Source organism: Vicugna pacos, chromosome 34, assembly GCF_048564905.1.
Source record: "Vicugna pacos chromosome 34, VicPac4, whole genome shotgun sequence".
Classification (NCBI taxonomy): domain Eukaryota; kingdom Metazoa; phylum Chordata; class Mammalia; order Artiodactyla; family Camelidae; genus Vicugna; species Vicugna pacos.
In genome coordinates, this window is record NC_133020.1 from 15,939,769 (window position 1) to 15,956,566 (window position 16,798).

Here is a 16,798-nt window from a genome sequence, read left to right on the forward strand (position 1 = left end):
GCCACCCAGGGTGCTGTCAAAAATCCATGTATTTAACAATTTCCAGAGGCAGTTTCTTAAATGATGCAGGATAAATTCAGATCACCAGCAGGTTAGACTTAGAATGGGTTCCCTCTGGGCTGAGCGAGCATCCAAGAAGGAACGTACCGAGGTGGGGCCCTCACCAGCCGTCCCCTGGGATGCACTGCTCCCCGAGTCGTGGAGCTGACTCCCTAACCAACGAGTTTTCCCAAATATTCTTAACCTCCACACAGAACATAGTAAGAGGAATCACGCCTTCAACTGTTTACCGCCATCAACACATATTTATTGATGAGATAAGCTATGTTAGGTGTGACTTGGCAACAACGTAGCAGGCTGCCTGGCAAAAGGACAAATCAGACCGTGATTCTCAGCAGAATCACGGCAGGCGGTGAAAATTAGTTGTCAGTGCTAAGAGTAACGAACACATGTGCGTAATAATTTACAAATCGTGTCGTGTACAGGTAGCGTATTTGATGTGCACCACGGTCCTTGGCGGTGTTCGTTATCCTCTATTGTACAGGTGAGAAAACTGTGCTTGAAAGATTTCAGGGACTTTTCTAAGGTCACTGGTAAGTAGTCTTTCCCCAGATACGCTTCACTTCCTAAAGCTGCCAATAACAGTGCATTATGGAGGTGGGATGTTATGTGGACACCGTGGTTCCTGCCATTTTCAGTTAGTGCTGGAAGAACCGGAGAGGGACCCGGATTCCAACAGGAGGGTGCACTTCTACCACGGCTCCACCAGGTGGCAGTGGAGGCTACCACTAGAGACGAGCGTCTGTCCCTGTAGACACTTGGCTTTAAGTGGCCAAAGCAGGAGAGCGGGAAGAAGCAAAGCAAAGCTGTCTGTGCATGTGCATTTGCGTGCGTGCCTCTGTGTGTTTGCAGGGAAGAGGAACTAAAACCGGAATAGAACTGTGACTGCGCTCTGTGCCATCTCTCGTGCTGCGGGTGAGGAGAACCAGACTGAAAGAAAGACCTTGCTGTTTGATGCGTCCATACCTTACCGTGTTCTCTTGGCCCCTGCCTGCAGCCCCACCCCTGGATTCTGGGTGATCAGTGAGGTATTATTACATGACGTCCAAAAACATCACTGCCACTCAGTGTAAGAGTGAATGTTCTCTCGAGAGGGAGGATGCATGAATTCAGGGCACCCCTGTCTCTGGCTGTGCCTACATGTTTGTCCTTCTCGCCAGTGGACACCATCTATTCACGGAGCAAGCAGCAGGCAGTATCCCAGGGGCCAAGGAGCTCAGTAACGGGGGGGGGGGGGGGGGGGAGGATCCGAGATACATTTGATGCTTTCCTGCTCGGTACTAACAGCATTGCTACAGGTGAATTGCAAATGTTTGCCCCTAGGTAAAGAATGCATGTCCCTGACTAGAGCATTCCACGTCAGGAAATATACGTGTCTGGAAATGAGGAGTTGGAATCCATCTTTTCCACTGAATGATGTTTAGATGCTATCCTACGCCTTCTGAAAGTCAGGGGGGAAAAATGTCCTATTTGTCTGTGAATCTCTACCAACTCTGGGGATGCCCCCACCCCATTTGTAAAACCAGAGCTCCCATCAATTGGGAGGGTGTTGTGTTTGAGGAGACGCCTTCTCCAGTGGAGGCAGCTGCCCTTCTTCTGGTACTGGGGGTCGGTCAGATGCTTTCTGCCCACTCCTTGAAACGGTGAAGCGACTCATGCGAAGAGCTTCTTCGTACCCTGGGAGGGTGTCCAGGCAGGAGGGCAGCTGGCCCAGGGAGCTGTGCGAGTGAGCCACAGCCAGGATTCGTCGAGCCGCAGGGCCAAACACTGACTGCAGGGCTGGCGAGGGAAGGAGGAACGGAGCCCAAGTAAGAGTGGCATCTTCCGAAACCAGAGACTTACGACACACTTCATTCCCCTTCATTCTTAACCCATGTCCAAACTCATTGTCACCCTTGGCCACGGATGTTATGAAAATCCCGTGAAGCTGGTTTAGAAACCAGCTTCACTCTTTGCCAGCAGATCCCGGCTTCTCTGGCTCCCTCAAGTCATCTAGAGTGTGTTCCCCTGGCTCACAACCCTGTCCGCTCTCCTTTATGGATTTGGAACCCTTGACACCACCTGCTGAAGCTGCAGACTCCTTAGAAAGGGTCCTTTCTTCCCTACGGATCTTTTCTCCAAAATGACAGTGAGGAAGAGAAGTAGGAGAGGTGAGCTGTGACATGCTGTATTGTTGTCCTTGCAAAATACACATCACGGTGTCTTGTCACCTGCTGTTCTGCCTGGTACTTACCCTCCGATTTGAGGAAAGACTATAATCCAAAGACAAGAACCGAGGGAAATAAAGGAAAGTCATCAAGTGTCGTGGCTAATATTTAGTGTATGAGGATTGAAAATGCACACGACAAATTTTTCTCTAAGAAAAAAATAGTCTAGATAATAGAAAATGTAGGTTTCCACAAAATCTAAGACATTTTTGAAAAAGGGATATGTTCAGAGCTTACAACAGTCTTATCAAAATATTTATAAGCTTGGTAATTCTTCCTCTACGACATTTCCAATATTGTCCCCAACATTTTGCGTCTTTCTTCACTCTGACATCAGACCAAAAACTGAGACTACAGCAGCTTGAGAGGCCAGGTCGCCGCACCCTCAGGCTTCTGGGAGTGAAGGCGACCCTGAGTTTCAGAACCTTTATCCGACCGGTGTTTTCACACCGCTGGACCATGCGGATGGTTCTTTTAAACTTGGGTTCACCTCCCGTGCTCTGGGTCCGTGTACTCACAGGTGATGGTGCTCTGGAGTGTGCTGTCGTGATCAAAGGCGATGACCGTGACTTCATAAGGGGGCCGGCCCGCCTCCTCCCCGGCCTGCGGGTGAGCCAGGCAGCAGCGGAAGCACGCGGAAGTCAGGCCGCACAGCAGGAGCAGCGCCCCGAGGACCACCAGCAACCTGCGTGGGGCCCACGCATCAGTGAGGGCTCTGGGTGCTGGTCTGGTTCCCAGCTCTGCCTCATCGGTCTCCAATGCCTGCATCTCGATTCTTGTTTGGATAGTCTACAGAATGGCTGTAAGATTTGAATTCCCAGGACTTCACTGCACATACATACTTCCTTAATTTTGTCAGTAAGACCAGGTCAGCTCCCCGGAACAATTCCTGACAGATTGAATGTGGTTTGGGGACTGCTTTGGACTGAAGTAATCTCTCTGTGGTTATTTCTAGAGCTGACCCTGAGAAAGTACACAATAATCCGTTGATGTTGGCCCAGAAGATGGTATTGAAATAGGAAATCCTGGCATATTGTCACATAGGTTGGTGATGAGGTAAAGAAACTTTACTCCATGAGATGCTAGGTAAGTAGGCTGGCTGGCTCAGACTTTTTCTCCCCCCTGCTGTCAATCTATCTAAACACTAAAAAAACTTAAGAAAAAAATATCCCTGAGGAAAATAAAGTCCTTTCTAAATGTCTTTCTGGGTAATGTAGCTGAAACTTACCATATATACCAGAGATGCACCCAATCTGTGGTCAGGCAACTATGGAGAAAGAATAAGGTTTTTTGACAATAAAAATATAGTCAATGCCTATTATAATTCCAGAATCAGAAATATGAGCTACGATAAAATGATACTGTGTTATAATAAAAGAAATGCAGTGTAACTGAATCACTGTGCTGTACACCAGAAATGAATACATTGTGAATTTAAAAAAAAAATCTAACATAAATAAAGTCACAAAATCCTGAAAAAAAAAAAAAAGCTTCGCAGGTTACAGTAACTTCAGTGTAACCAGCTGAATCTGTTTGAAAATGGGATGATTTATACCACGGATTAAACTACTGATCATGAAAATAACGCCAATAGAAAATGTAACCATGACCAAAACCGACCAGTTTTGATGACAATTACCAAGAAAGAACTTGCAATGCAACTTTACACAGAGTGAAAATGAATGTGAAAGTTAAGATCTGGATATATTCGAGGTCATCCAAATGTAAATATAAAGAAAATTTCAGTTACAATCATGAAAGCAGTACAATGAAGCTTGGTAACGTTTTGCAAGTTGTCGCATAAAGGACCACCGTAAAACCATAAAACCTCCCACCTTAAAAGAGAGCTTTAAATTTTCACATCCATGATCGACACTGACAGGCTTATCTACTGAGGCCAAACGAGAAGGGGGACAAAGTGGAGAAACCAACTTCATCACGAGGAAAGCTAATTGAATATTCCGAATGAACTAGGGCAAGGGTCAATTTTCTCTATAGGATTAAAACATATGGATATTATGGGAGAAGGAGTGTGTGATGGGTTCAGGAGTGTGAAGGGGAGAAGGGAAATATTTGTCTTTGAAGATGAGTGCATTTTTATAAACAATTCATCTTTTTAAAAATATTAATTTTTTAACAGAAGTCCTGGGGATTGAACCCAGGACCTCGTACACGCTAAGCACGCATTCTACCACTGAGCTAGACCTTCCCTCTGAAGATGAGTGCATTGAATAATCCTTTCTGATATAATAATCTGGTGAAACCTACTGAAATTTTTGGACAGTTGTAGGCCGTAGAGTCTGCTTTTTGACTGAACAATGTCTTCTCTAGGTTTTCTCACATTCCCCGTTTGTTCAAAGCCCTGTCTAGTTCTACAGTGTCACGATTCTGACTCTATTAAAAATAACTCTTCCTGTGGTGGTAGGTGTCTAAAGCCTCAGAGAGCAGGTGACGGGTCACCCGGGCCATCACCGTTTCCCCTGGATGTAGCAGACCTGCCTGCTGGGAAAGTCTTCCCAGATGTGTTTTCCTCCACCCTAAACAAGTCTTTTTTTTTTCAACTGTCCCTGCTTTTTAAAATAGCTTACCTCCAAGAGGAGTGGGTCTCTTCTCTTTTAACCTTTATGTCTTCCATGTCTACATAGGACCTAGTTGTGATAGCATTAGATTAAGGGGTAACCACCTCCAAGTGATAACTAAAAGCTAAATGAAGTCTGCAATAAATATTAACAGGCCCCCCACATAGGAAGCACTTTTCAGATTTGAAGCAGTGGTGCCACCTTGGCAACCACCCAAATACATCTGCCTGTGGTGAGTGAATCCAGTCAGTCTCGGTGAGTCACTGAGAAGCGTGGGGAAGGAAATCTGCGAACCTCCTTGACCATATAAGCGGATGAAGTCTGCTGCTTTGATAGGAAGATTGGCTTTGGGGGAAAAATGCCGTCAGCGGTGTTATTTTGAGTACTCAGGGTGACACAGACGCATGTCTGTGAGGTGATGGGTTGATGCCCATTTCAGTAGAAAGAAGGGAAGTCACAGACCTCTGATGACATTTTGACCCTGTCTTGGGTGTTGCTATTTTTTTGCCTGTCTGGCCTTTCTCCCCGTGTGGACTCCCAGATACTTACTGTTCAGGATTGACACAGTTCTCCTCACATCTCGCCCGAGGAAGCTGTGGGAAGGGAAACAGAATCAGACAGGGAAATGGTCTCAGCTGCTCTGCTCAGCAGCCTCTGAGTCGTCCCGCGTGACCGTGCTGTTAGGTCGGAGGTGACAGCAGGGCAAGGACACGGTCATGGGGTCAGTCGTGTTTAGGACGGGTTTCATCTCCCCCGAGCCTGTTCTTTGTTCTGTGTGAAGTGGGAGCACCTGGGAGAGCAAATATCTCACCTGGTTTTTGGTTTTTGTTTTGGTGGTGGGTGGGCGTCCCTGCCTTCGTGAGTGAGAGGCAATGTTTGTATCAAGGTGTTTGTCCTAGAAGCTTTCTGATCTATCCCTTAGGATATCGCTGTTGCCTTCCTAATCCTCCACCAGTTACAGACTGAATTCTACCCTCAGGATGTCAGAGTCACTGTGCAAGAGAAGAAGGGGGAAAAGGGTCGGGAAAAACTTATTTCTTGAATAGCAACTCTATGCCAGTCAGACTGCTAAGAGTTTTTAAGATTTCATAGCATTTCATCACAATAACCTTGCAGGTAGGTATAGGTAACTTTATTTTGAGACGTTAAGGGACTAAGGCATAGATAAATAACATGACCAACTGCACACACTTATTGATTTGGGCAGAATTCAAATCACATTCTATTTTATATATATATATATGTGTGTGTGTGTGTGTGTGTGTATTGAAAGAATTAGCAGAACCAGGAATAAATCTGTTCTAACAACTCCTTGACATTCCTATCAAGTCCTTTCTACTCCTAGTAAAGGAAACTCTCACGCCTCTACTTTATATTTCAGTTGACTTTCTCCTTCAAAACCCACTCTAGGTAAACTTGTGTTCTAGAAACTGTTTCTCTCTCCCAATAACTTCAATGACTTGCTACTTCAGGAAATCAACAAAAAAAGGCCACAAAGTTCCTCTAAAAAGAGACAGAGATGTGAATTTATTGGGAATGAGGGTTGGGGGGCAGGGGACACACCTACGCGCATGATACAGGCTATGAAAAGACTTGTAAAAGGGCTAACGGGTGATCTCTGCAGGTGACATTCGCGAGACTCCTGGGTTTGGTTTTAATTTAACATCGTTGGCCACTAAGGATGACAAAGTGTGTGTTTCCTCAACCCGCCCCCTGGTACTTTGTTTTGCTTTCTTGACTAAAGATTTAAAAAAATAAAATAAAATAAAAAAAAAAGGCCTAAACTGCTCAGCAGATAAAATGCCTCTTTTCAGGCCTGTTGTGAAAAGAGAAGAGATGAGAAAGGAAGGGAAGAGAAAGACAAGGAAGAGAAGAGGAAGCAAAAGGAAATTACAAGAAGAAGATATGTTTTCAGACACTCATGGAACTGGTTTACAGGTAGCCAAACAACCCACTGCCTGGCAGGTGCTGTGCACGAATCTGAAACCAGCTCATTTCTTCATTTGCTTTCCTTCTTAGCAGATTTCAGAACTGTGTACATTTCTGCTGAAAATGATCCAGAGCCCCTCAGTCCAAGGACCGATTCTCAGTTCATGAGTTACCCAGGATCTTCTGATTTTTAGTGGGGAGAAATAAAAGGCCCAACGTAGTTTTCAAGAGTTTTCTCTCTTAAGTTATCTCTGATCCAGAGGCACTGAAACCTCCAGAGCAGTATTAGGGCTGATGAGGGAAAAGCACTGTGGAGGGGAATTATGCAGTCAGCTTTCCTAATATACTTGGGATTGGCAGGGGTAGGTGATAACGATGCTAAAAGACAGAAATGTACACGAGGCTTTTCTGAACTGCCATCACTGCTCTGTTTGTGCATCTACCCCTGCTTCACTGATGTCACTGGTCACACATGCAGTGGGTAACCCTGGAACACTAAGGAGACATTCCATCCACTCATTGCCCCACCACCCCTCCGATTTTACATATATCTTTTCCCTTCATTCATTTCCCCTCAGATTCTTCGAGAATTGATTTATGTGACAAACAAAGGAGCAAACAAACAAAAGCCTTCTTCCTGCGTCTTTACGACTCACCTGGACGAGATACACCAGGGCAGAGGCCACCAGGCTGTGGGCTTGCTGTCCCATCGGGCTGGGCTCCTTCTGCTCCAGGTCACGCACTGGGCGTCCGTCGCCTCCTCTCCATGCTCTTCTTGACCTGGAGGATTGACGGAGAGAAGCGTTTCTCAGCAGTAAATCAGTTTTTCTTTCTCTCTCCTTCTCACCTCTTACTGCCTTGGGCTTTTCTTTTCTGTGGTTTTTCTCTCCTCTGTCATCCTAGCTTCTTTCTCTCTTTCTATTTCTGGTTTCAGGTCTCTTTGCCTTCTTTTTTTCCCCTCCTCCTTTTAATCCTTTCTACGAGCCCTTGACTCTCTTCCACTGCCCCGAAAAGGAGGATATTCAGAGAGGACACGGGAGTCCTGGGAACCAGGTATTTTTCTAGGCAAGGGTGAGAAACTTGACTTGAAGGAGGATCAAAGGCACATAGAGGGAGACCGAATAGGTTCTCTTCTCCATCAGAAAAGTGGTACTATTCTTGGTCCTTCACCAAAGCACTCCAGGGCGACTGCTGAACTTTGAAAGTGACCCTGCCAATCTCCAGTTACTCCCCTCTCCATGTGATTAGCCCTCCTTTCTTGCTCTTTGAAACCCTCCCCTTCACCGTGTTGATAATCAACTCTCCTGGTTCTGGGTCATTTATTCTTAGACATTGGAGTAGGACTGAGAAGTTGCCAAATGAACTGGAAAGCTCTCCCATCTTTGGAGAGAGCAGATTTGAAGATTAGAATTTCTGGGTGCTGTCCATGAAATCCCCCTCCACCCTGACTTCAATTTCCATTGAAACAGTTAAATTAAACAGACATTTTTAAAGACTGAGTTTCAAGATCTATATGCCTCTCACTCTGTCTTATAAAATCTAAAGTCAGAGCCAAAGTAAGCATACATGGAAAGGACATAGAATATTTGGAAAGAAACATCTCTCCAGGAGCAAATGAATGCTACAGAAATGATCTATGCTTAAGCCAATACTCTTTGACTGAATACAAAGTATTAAAACATTTTTTAAAATACAAAGTATTTCATAAGAAAATAAGACATTTGTTTACAGGGTGTATCTATCTCATAAGAATTCAATAAAACCACCTTTGAGGTCCTTTCTAACCCTGAAAGTCTCATTTTACTGAGAGTTCTTGAGGGGCAACTTGTTGAGTGGAGTTGATTCAAAAAGCCCTCACATGGCATGGCATGCCAATGTGATATGAGAATGGAGAACATAAACTTAATTTTTTCTTTTAGCTCAGAAAATCAAATCATGAGCGAACAGCCTGATATGATACTGCTGATTCAAAATCATTCAATTCCAAAGCTAAAGGGCCTCTTTGTTACTCTTTTAGATGTAAGTGTACTTTCCAAATTTCAGCAGAGAGCTTGGCCAGATGGGAGGTACTTTGCTGGACCAGGGAGCGGGACTCTCATCTCGGCCCTCCACCACGTGCTTACGTAGCTTCCCCGCCCTCAGTTTACCATTTATGAAGGAGGAGTGGCATGCCCACTTGACCTGCCCGAGATGTTGTTCACAGAGGAAATGCAATCGGAGACATGGAGGCATTTTGATGAGAACGTCTCTATTCAGCCAGCCTTTCCCATGGAGCATCATTGACCTCGCCCTTCTCGTTCTCTTGTCAGTGAGGCACAAGGGCCTCATGGCTAAGAATCCAGCTGGGCTGTCGGTGACTAAATACTTACCTTGTCACTTACCAGCTGTGGGGTCTTGGGAGAGTTATTACATCTCTCTGTTGGTTCTGTTTCATCCTATATAAATTGGGGGAATAATAATAAGACTGTTTCTTCGTACCCTTACTGACGTTAAACATGTTAATGTGTATGAAGTGCATTGGATAGTCCTGATATATTTGTGAGTGTTAACTAAGATTGTCTTGATTTCCACTCAATTTTTTTCCACTTTTTTTTTTTTTGTTTTTGGAGTGGGAGGTAATTAGGTTTACTTACTTTTTAAACAGAGCTACTGGGGGTGGAACCCATGACCTCACGCATGTTAAGTACGCGCCCTACCACTGAGCCATACCTTTCCCACCTTCCACTCAGCTTTACCGATGACTTTTATCTTCAAAACGCTGGGTGACTGATGTCCTCCAGCCTCTCATGTCTATTGTTACCATGACCGTGTTTCAGCTCTCCTAGAATTCCAGGTCTTGAATATCCCCCTCATTGCTCTCCTGACCTCTCTTCCCCCGAGCATGCCAGCCTTCACCTGCATGAACAGGTTTGCCCGTGAACATGACTTTTTCTCCCCGGTGCACTTACCTGCCATGTGATTACCATCATCTTTTTTGCCCTCTGGCTTCCTAGCAGGTTTGAACAAAATAGGATTCTGTTAATGACCTTCTTGTTACTTTTTCTTTCTTAGAATGACTATTGCCACTTCCCCTCCCCCCACCCCTGTCCCCACCGGAATATTCCCTGGAGAAACAGAACGTCTGGTTGATCCTAATGGAAGTGATTCTATGCCTTCTGGCAATTTTAACTCCGAGCTCAGTCCCTATCGAAGCGTCCATGTGGAGATGGGTGTGAGCGGAAAGAGGATTCAGGTGGGAAGACGGAAGGAGGTGCACACTGGAAGGGCGGGGGGCCAAGGGAAAGGGGAATGGTCCTGTTACAGCCCCGCACGGTCCTGTTGGGGTTCCCGACGCTCGTGAATCATTAGCTCACACCAGGCTGTTCAGGACGTGGAGCGGAACCAATGGAGGGTGCTGTACACAGGCCTTTCACCTGTGCTGCGGGGAAGTGTTGTACAGAGGCTGCAGCAAGCGCGGCTAAACAATTGCTCACTGCTGGCTCCTGTGGTTGTTCTCCGTTTGACCTTGCCTAGCCAGGTGACCTCTGTGGGTTCCCTGCCTCCCTTGCCCCAGTGAGACGGGCTCTAGGACTACTATTAGCCCGAGTCATCAAGAGTGAGCTATAAAGAGCTGAGTAGGGAGTTTGGTCACAGCCGTGTCTTCAGAAATAGATATTATGGGGGGGGGGTAATAGCTCAGTGGTAGAGTGTGTGCTTAGCATGCACAGGGTCCTGGGTTCAATCCCCAGCACCTTCATTAAAAAAAAAAAAAAAAAGCAAAAAAACACCCAACCAGAAATAGATAATGTAGCAGGAGAAACCAGTTCTCTCTTGCAACTAGTGGGAGCTCCACTCGGAAGACGTCAACTATAGCGTTGATATATTATGACCCAAGGCAGCAGACTAAGGGTCGAACGTCAACCTCAGAGGTACTGAAGGTCAGTAAAAGGATTAGATTTAAGAACGTTTAACAAAACAAGAGGGCTAAGATTATCACAGGATCATCAGTTTTATATACCACGCAACACACTGCCACAAATTAAGCAATAATGTAAAACAACACACATTTCTTATCTCACAATATCTATGGGTCAGAAGTGTGTGTCCTCTGTTTAGGGTCTCACGAGACTACAAACACGGTGCCTACTGGGTTGTGTTCTCATCCAAAGGCTTAACTGGGGAAGGAATCACTTGTAAGCTCCCTTAGGCAGAATCCATTTTTCTGTGACTATGGAATTCACGCTTGCTTGTTTAAGTTCAGGCAGACAGAGAGGAGAGCAGAGAGAGAGAAACCCTAATGACATAGGCACTATACCTTCTGTGACCCACATACATGACATTACCTTTGCTGCACTCCAAGCCACAGGTCCCGCCCACACTCAGGGGGTGGAGAACACACAAGGGCATGAACATCGGGAGGCAGGGATAGTGAGAACCTCTTGAGGTCTGCCAAGTCTGTCCAGCTCTCTGCCCCATAAAGATTATGGAAATTATCCCCACGGACCTTTCAAAAGCAGGAAAAACCCAAATGTTCACCAATGAAGAAATAGATAAACAAAATGTAGCATACACATACAGTAGAATATTAATTCAGCTTTGAAAGGAAAGGAAATTATGATACATGCTACCATGTGGATGGACCTTAAAGACATTATGCTAAATGAAACAAGTCAGACACAAAAGGACAAATGCTGTATGCTTCCTAGAGGAGTCAACTTCATCAAGACAGAAAGTAGGATAGTGGTTTCCAGGAACTGGAAGAGGGAAGGAATTGGGAGTTGTATTAATCAGGTTTTCCAGAGAAATGAAACCAGTAGAATTTGTATATGTAGAGGAAGAGATTTATTATAAGAAACTGACTTATGTAATCACGGAGGTTGACAAGTCCAAATCTCCAGGCTTAAGATGTAGGAGAGTCAATGCTGCAGTTCTGGTCCAAAGGTTGTCTGCTGGAGAATTTTTTCTTTTTTGGAGGAAAGTCAGTCTTTTGGTCTATACAGGTCTTCAACTGATTGGACGAGGCCCACTCCCATTGTGGAGAGAAATCTGCCTTACTCTACTGATTAAGATGTGAATCTCATATGAAAACCCCCTTGCAGAAACACTGGAAGAATGTTTCACCAAACATCCAGGCCCGCTGTGAGCCACTCAAGATGACACATAAAATCAACCATCACAGGAGTCACAGGGGTTATTGTTTAATGGATACAGAGTTTCAGTTGAAGAAGATGAAAAAGTTATGGAAATGGATAGTGGTGCCAGTTGCACAACAAGGTGAATGTGCTTAATGCCACTAAACTGTACACTTAAAAATGGCTAAAATGGTAAAAAAATAATTTATGTTATGTAAGTTTTACTACAATAAAAAAAAAAAAAAGAGGAACCTACTTGTTTCTAACAGGCTTGAAAAGGGAAAGCAAAAAATGGCCACACTGAGGGGCTAAATCACCCAGAAGACAGTGACAGGTCTCATTTGACATTCTCCGTGCTGTGGCTCCTCCATGTGAACTTCTGGTTGGAAGGATGTCAGGAAGAGATCTGAGGATGATGCTGGTGTGGCTGTGCCTTACTCCACACTATGTTTAACGTCGCCTACAAACTGAGTATCCTCTGCCTTGGCGATCTGAAAAGTCTGTCTCTGAATCCTTTGAGAGAGAGTCATATTGCATTTATAAAAGCAGCAAGAAGAAGCCACCCATGTCTTTTATCATCTGGTATAATTGAAAGACCAGGGAGCTGAGTCCTTGTCTAGCATCAGAGAGAAAAGAGATATTCAGTAAACCACTTAAATCTTGGCGGAAGGGGACTTTAGTTCCACTTTCTCAAAATAAAAGAGCTGAGAGAGGTTTTCTTTAAATGTAGTTTAAAAATCCAGTTGGTGATGTCTTCCTAGTTAAGAATCTCAAGCGTTAACTGTCAGGAGAAATTAGTTTGCAGACTATTGCACAATATCTGGTATTCCAGGCTGGTAGAAAAGAATGAGAATCTCTTAATAGAAGGAGCTTACTTTTAAAGGGCATATAATTTAGTTGGCGAGATGGAAAAATGTTAATGGAATTGAACATTAATGCAGTGCACTGTTAGAGTATACAAAATTAAAAAAAATGATGATGGCAATCCAACTTATAGGTTTTGAGAAGATTTTTTAAGGAAAAAAAGGAATTGTTTTTGAAGGGAGTGCAAGATTTGTAGAGCACACCGCCCCCGCCCCAGGCCCTGGACTCCTCCGTGAGATTCCTGTGAGTGTTGACCCCAAGGACAATGGGTGATCATGTTCTCCTGGGCCTCGTGGGTGAAGCGTGGAGGTGAAGAGCAGAAGTCTGAGACATCTAGCTGCATCTTGGGACTTCCCTAAAGAATATAGTTCTTTCTTTCTGATCCTGTGTTTCTTTGGGTATTTTAACTGTAAACTCACACATATCCACCGGAGACACTTCTTCCCAGGACAACCCATAAAAGGTTACTAGGATGTGATGAGCTCACAAGAAACATGTGTCATGCCCATTTCATGAACGCGCGTACCTATACATCTCGGCATACCTGTATGTCTCGTAATCCACTAGAATACTGATGGCACCCGAAATCGCTGTGTCACCGTGGAAAATGATACGGTGTCCTCTTCCCTGTGGTAGCATTTTAGTATTTATTAACTCATCATTCAAATAATTTCCTGAGATTCTATTTATGGGACAGTCACCATGGTGAATGCTGTAATGTTTCTAGTCTTTCCTCCTCACAATCAAGGGAGGTGAGATGGGGCTTGAGTGATAAAAGTAAGTAACATTGATTCGTTACAAGTTGATTTGACTAGAGTGTATTTGCTATGTGCTGAGCTTTCTTTTGTGAACTGTCATAGAATAAACCTTTAAGTGATAGATAAACTTTCTTCACTTTGGTCTCAGATACTCTGCACAGGAAAAGAGAATAAAAAAAATTTAGAGGCGGGAGGGAAATGGAACCCTAATTAGGCTGTCAGTATTGGTGATTTTTCCTAATAGTTTCCTAGATATTTTATTTATTTATATTTTTCTCCAATCTTCTTTTGTGTATCTCCTTCCTTTTAGTTTTTCCTGTTGTAGTTTGAGACAAGTATCAGATATCATATGATTTTGCCCATAACTATTTTAGAAGATATCTTTAAAGATAAGGATTTTTTTTAAAAGTATAAACAGCAATGAGACATTTCTTATCTGGTTAGGAGGTTGTGAGAGACAAATAGGTGAGAATTCTACCAGTGCATACATAAAGGATCTTTACTGGGGTCCCACCGAAGAGTCTTCGTGCCTCAAGTCAATCATGCATAAAACGCATTCTTTGATGGGCAATTCAGCTGTGCTGAGTATTACTACTATTGCTGATGAAACAAGTCCAAATTAAAAAGGAAAATGTGAGACTTATGAAAGACACAGTATAGAGATAGTCTGCTACAGTGAAATAAACAAATATGGATCTTGGACTCAAATAATCTGGGCTAAATGCACGCTCTTCAGCAAATTTAGCGTGACTTACACTTTTGAATTTCAATTTCCTTATCTGAAGCCTAGGTACAAATTCCTCTCCTCTAATGCTTATGAAAAATACAGTTTTCCCTTTCATAAATTACTTAGTGAAATATCCTGAAACGCTATCCAAATCACCACTTTCCCCCCTCCTGCAATAGACATAACTCAAGAATTTGCGTCAGCCAACTTCCCAGTATGAAGCAAAGCCTCTCCTTCCTCCTACCAATGATTGGGTCATTCTGTTGGACAGCAGGAGCTATTTAAACACTCCAGCAGGAGCTCATGCATTTTTACTTTGTAGAAGTCCTTGACCGCTTCACTCGCTCATTCTTGGAATAGATTTGGTAATGACTTTTGAAGACCTCAGGAGCACGACCGTGAAGGATCAACCTGATCAGAAGCCAAATGGAGAAAAAGCTAAAGGTACCAGGGGTGGATAAATGTGTACAAGGGCAGGATTAACTTAAAAACGTAAACTAATTGGATACAGGATTAGAGGACTAAAACATCCAAGTATGGGAAGACATTAAAGGGCTAATCACATTTACTTAAAAGGAAAACAAGTCAGCTATGATGGTGATAACAGAGGTGATGTGATGAATAAACGAACTTGATCTGAATGAGGATGTTGTGGAGAATGATGACTAACTTCTACTGAACGCTGGCGACAGGCTTGCTCTACGATATTCATTTTACATGCATTACATCTCTAAAACTTCACACCTTGAGATTAGGGCTCCTATTACCTCCCTTTCATAGAGGACTATCTGGGGATCATGAGGATTAACTAAATTATTCAGTTTTATGCAGCTAGTAAGTTGCAGAGCGAGGACTGCTCTCTGAGAATATGGAATAAATATTGACCAGAGGGAAATGTTCATTGAAAGATGTGCTCAGATATTTGCCCCTAAGGCAAGGATCGGGCAATTATTTGCAAGACACAAAACTATCTTCAACTTCTTTTCTGCCAACTTGCCACACACATTCTAGAAGCTTAGTAACTTTCCAATCAGAGGATGAACCATATTCTTTCCTGTCAAAAATTTCTGTTTTGTTTGTATCATCTGTTCAGTCCAATAGAAGTGCGTTTGATGCATGAGAACTCTGTGACTATATTTGAGCTTTGTTGATTTGGATCATGACACATTCACACTGGAACTTTTGTGAGTGTGATGTTCTAAATCATGTAGCTACTGATTGGATTCAAGACCTATGTTTGGAGCTTAACATCTGTGTGATCTCAGGCAAGTCACTCAATGTTCAGTTTCCTTATTTGCACATAAAGGATAACATTAGCAGTGCCTTACTTGCTTATCTTACAAGGTGAGGAGTCCAAATCCATTACATGAATGTTTTCCTCTGGAACCAGTCATATCTGTGCTTTTTAAGTGGTGGGACACATAATTAGATATCCATACATCTGTGAGCTACATGATTTATCATTTTTGTAATAATGGGGAATTTGTCTCTTGTAACAAGAGGGCTACAGCTGGTATGAGTGTAGGACATGATGTTAATATGAATCAAGTGAATACTGAGGTTTCATTCCTGTTTTTCCTTGGTCACTGACCCCAACTTCAAGGTAACTTTAGTGGAATAAAAATTGAACAGCACAAAACTGCGTCTTAGTTCTTTGAGGCTATCTCAGGCGATTAACTGACCAGAGGTTTACTTGCTTGGTGTCTGACATCAATTTGTGGTACATTACTTATAACTGTGTGTGCTGCTGAACGCGAGTTCATGTGCCCTGTGCACAGTGAGGCCAAATAAGCCGAAACATTGGAGTGTGGAGCACAGAAAGGCTTATTGCAAGGCTGAGCGAGGGGGACAGGTGGCTCACACCCAAGAAAACCTGAACTCCTCTAAGGATTTCAGCAAAGCATATTTAAAGGCCAGGTGAGGGAGGGGGTGGCAGGTACCTGATCAGCTTGTGCACAATTCTCTGACTGGTTGATGCTGAGGGAACAGGGTGGTCAACACCAGCAATCCCAAGATGCCACAAGGTCTGGGGGCCACGTGCTCACAGTCTTCAAGTAGTTAATTTCTTCCCTTTGGTGGTGGTTTTTAGCATCTGAAAAACTCGGGGAATATGCATGAGATACTATTGTCTGGGTCCTTCAGAGAGGAGCTACAGCAGAAGATATGGGGGAGAGATCTGTCCCAGGAAGGCCCCCCAGGGTCCTGCTATGGTTGTGTGTCTGTGTGCATACAGACACATAGTCTGTGTTAAAAACATCAGGCTCTCTGTCCTGCAGAGGAAGTTAATCCAACCAAACTGGACTGAGGAGACTCATTGTGGGGAGAGAGGACAAAGCAGAAGTTTTAGAATCAGAAATTTAGAGTCAAATATCTGGTATGGAATCCTGGCTCCTAAATTTCGTCAGTTGTGTGACCATGGATAAATTGCTTGACTTCTTTAACCATCCATATGTCTCATCTGTAAATGTGGGGGATGAATTACGTGCAGAGCCATTGGGAGGAGTAGAGGCAACTACTGCAAAACGCCAGGTACAGACAGGGTCCAAAGAATTGTTTGATCGCT

The 16,798-nt window shown here is 43.8% G+C and overlaps 2 protein-coding genes across 3 annotated transcripts in view; one reads left to right on the top strand and one right to left on the bottom strand.

The window, feature by feature from the left end:
- The window catches only part of OLR1 (oxidized low density lipoprotein receptor 1), a 28,597-nt gene that overhangs the window by 4,078 nt on the left and 7,721 nt on the right, over positions 1 to 16,798 (top strand). The window contains exons 1-3 of one of the 2 annotated variants that reach the window (XM_006199859.4): positions 2,995 to 3,135; positions 3,223 to 3,353; positions 14,558 to 14,679. In XM_006199859.4, coding sequence (XP_006199921.1) covers positions 14,604 to 14,679 — 76 coding nt within the window. In that variant the 5' untranslated portion in view covers positions 2,995 to 3,135; positions 3,223 to 3,353; positions 14,558 to 14,603. Of the gene's footprint in view, positions 1 to 2,994; positions 3,136 to 3,222; positions 3,354 to 14,557; positions 14,680 to 16,798 lie in introns of those variants that run through there. The other variant, XM_072954280.1, reaches the window with a different exon arrangement.
- TMEM52B (transmembrane protein 52B) lies at positions 1,595 to 7,485 on the bottom strand. Its single transcript, XM_072954281.1, has 5 exons — positions 7,432 to 7,485; positions 5,396 to 5,439; positions 3,496 to 3,534; positions 2,786 to 2,952; positions 1,595 to 1,839 (listed from the first exon to the last, which is right to left on the bottom strand). Exons 1-5 carry the CDS (start codon positions 7,483 to 7,485, stop codon positions 1,595 to 1,597), a joined length of 549 nt encoding a protein of 182 aa, XP_072810382.1.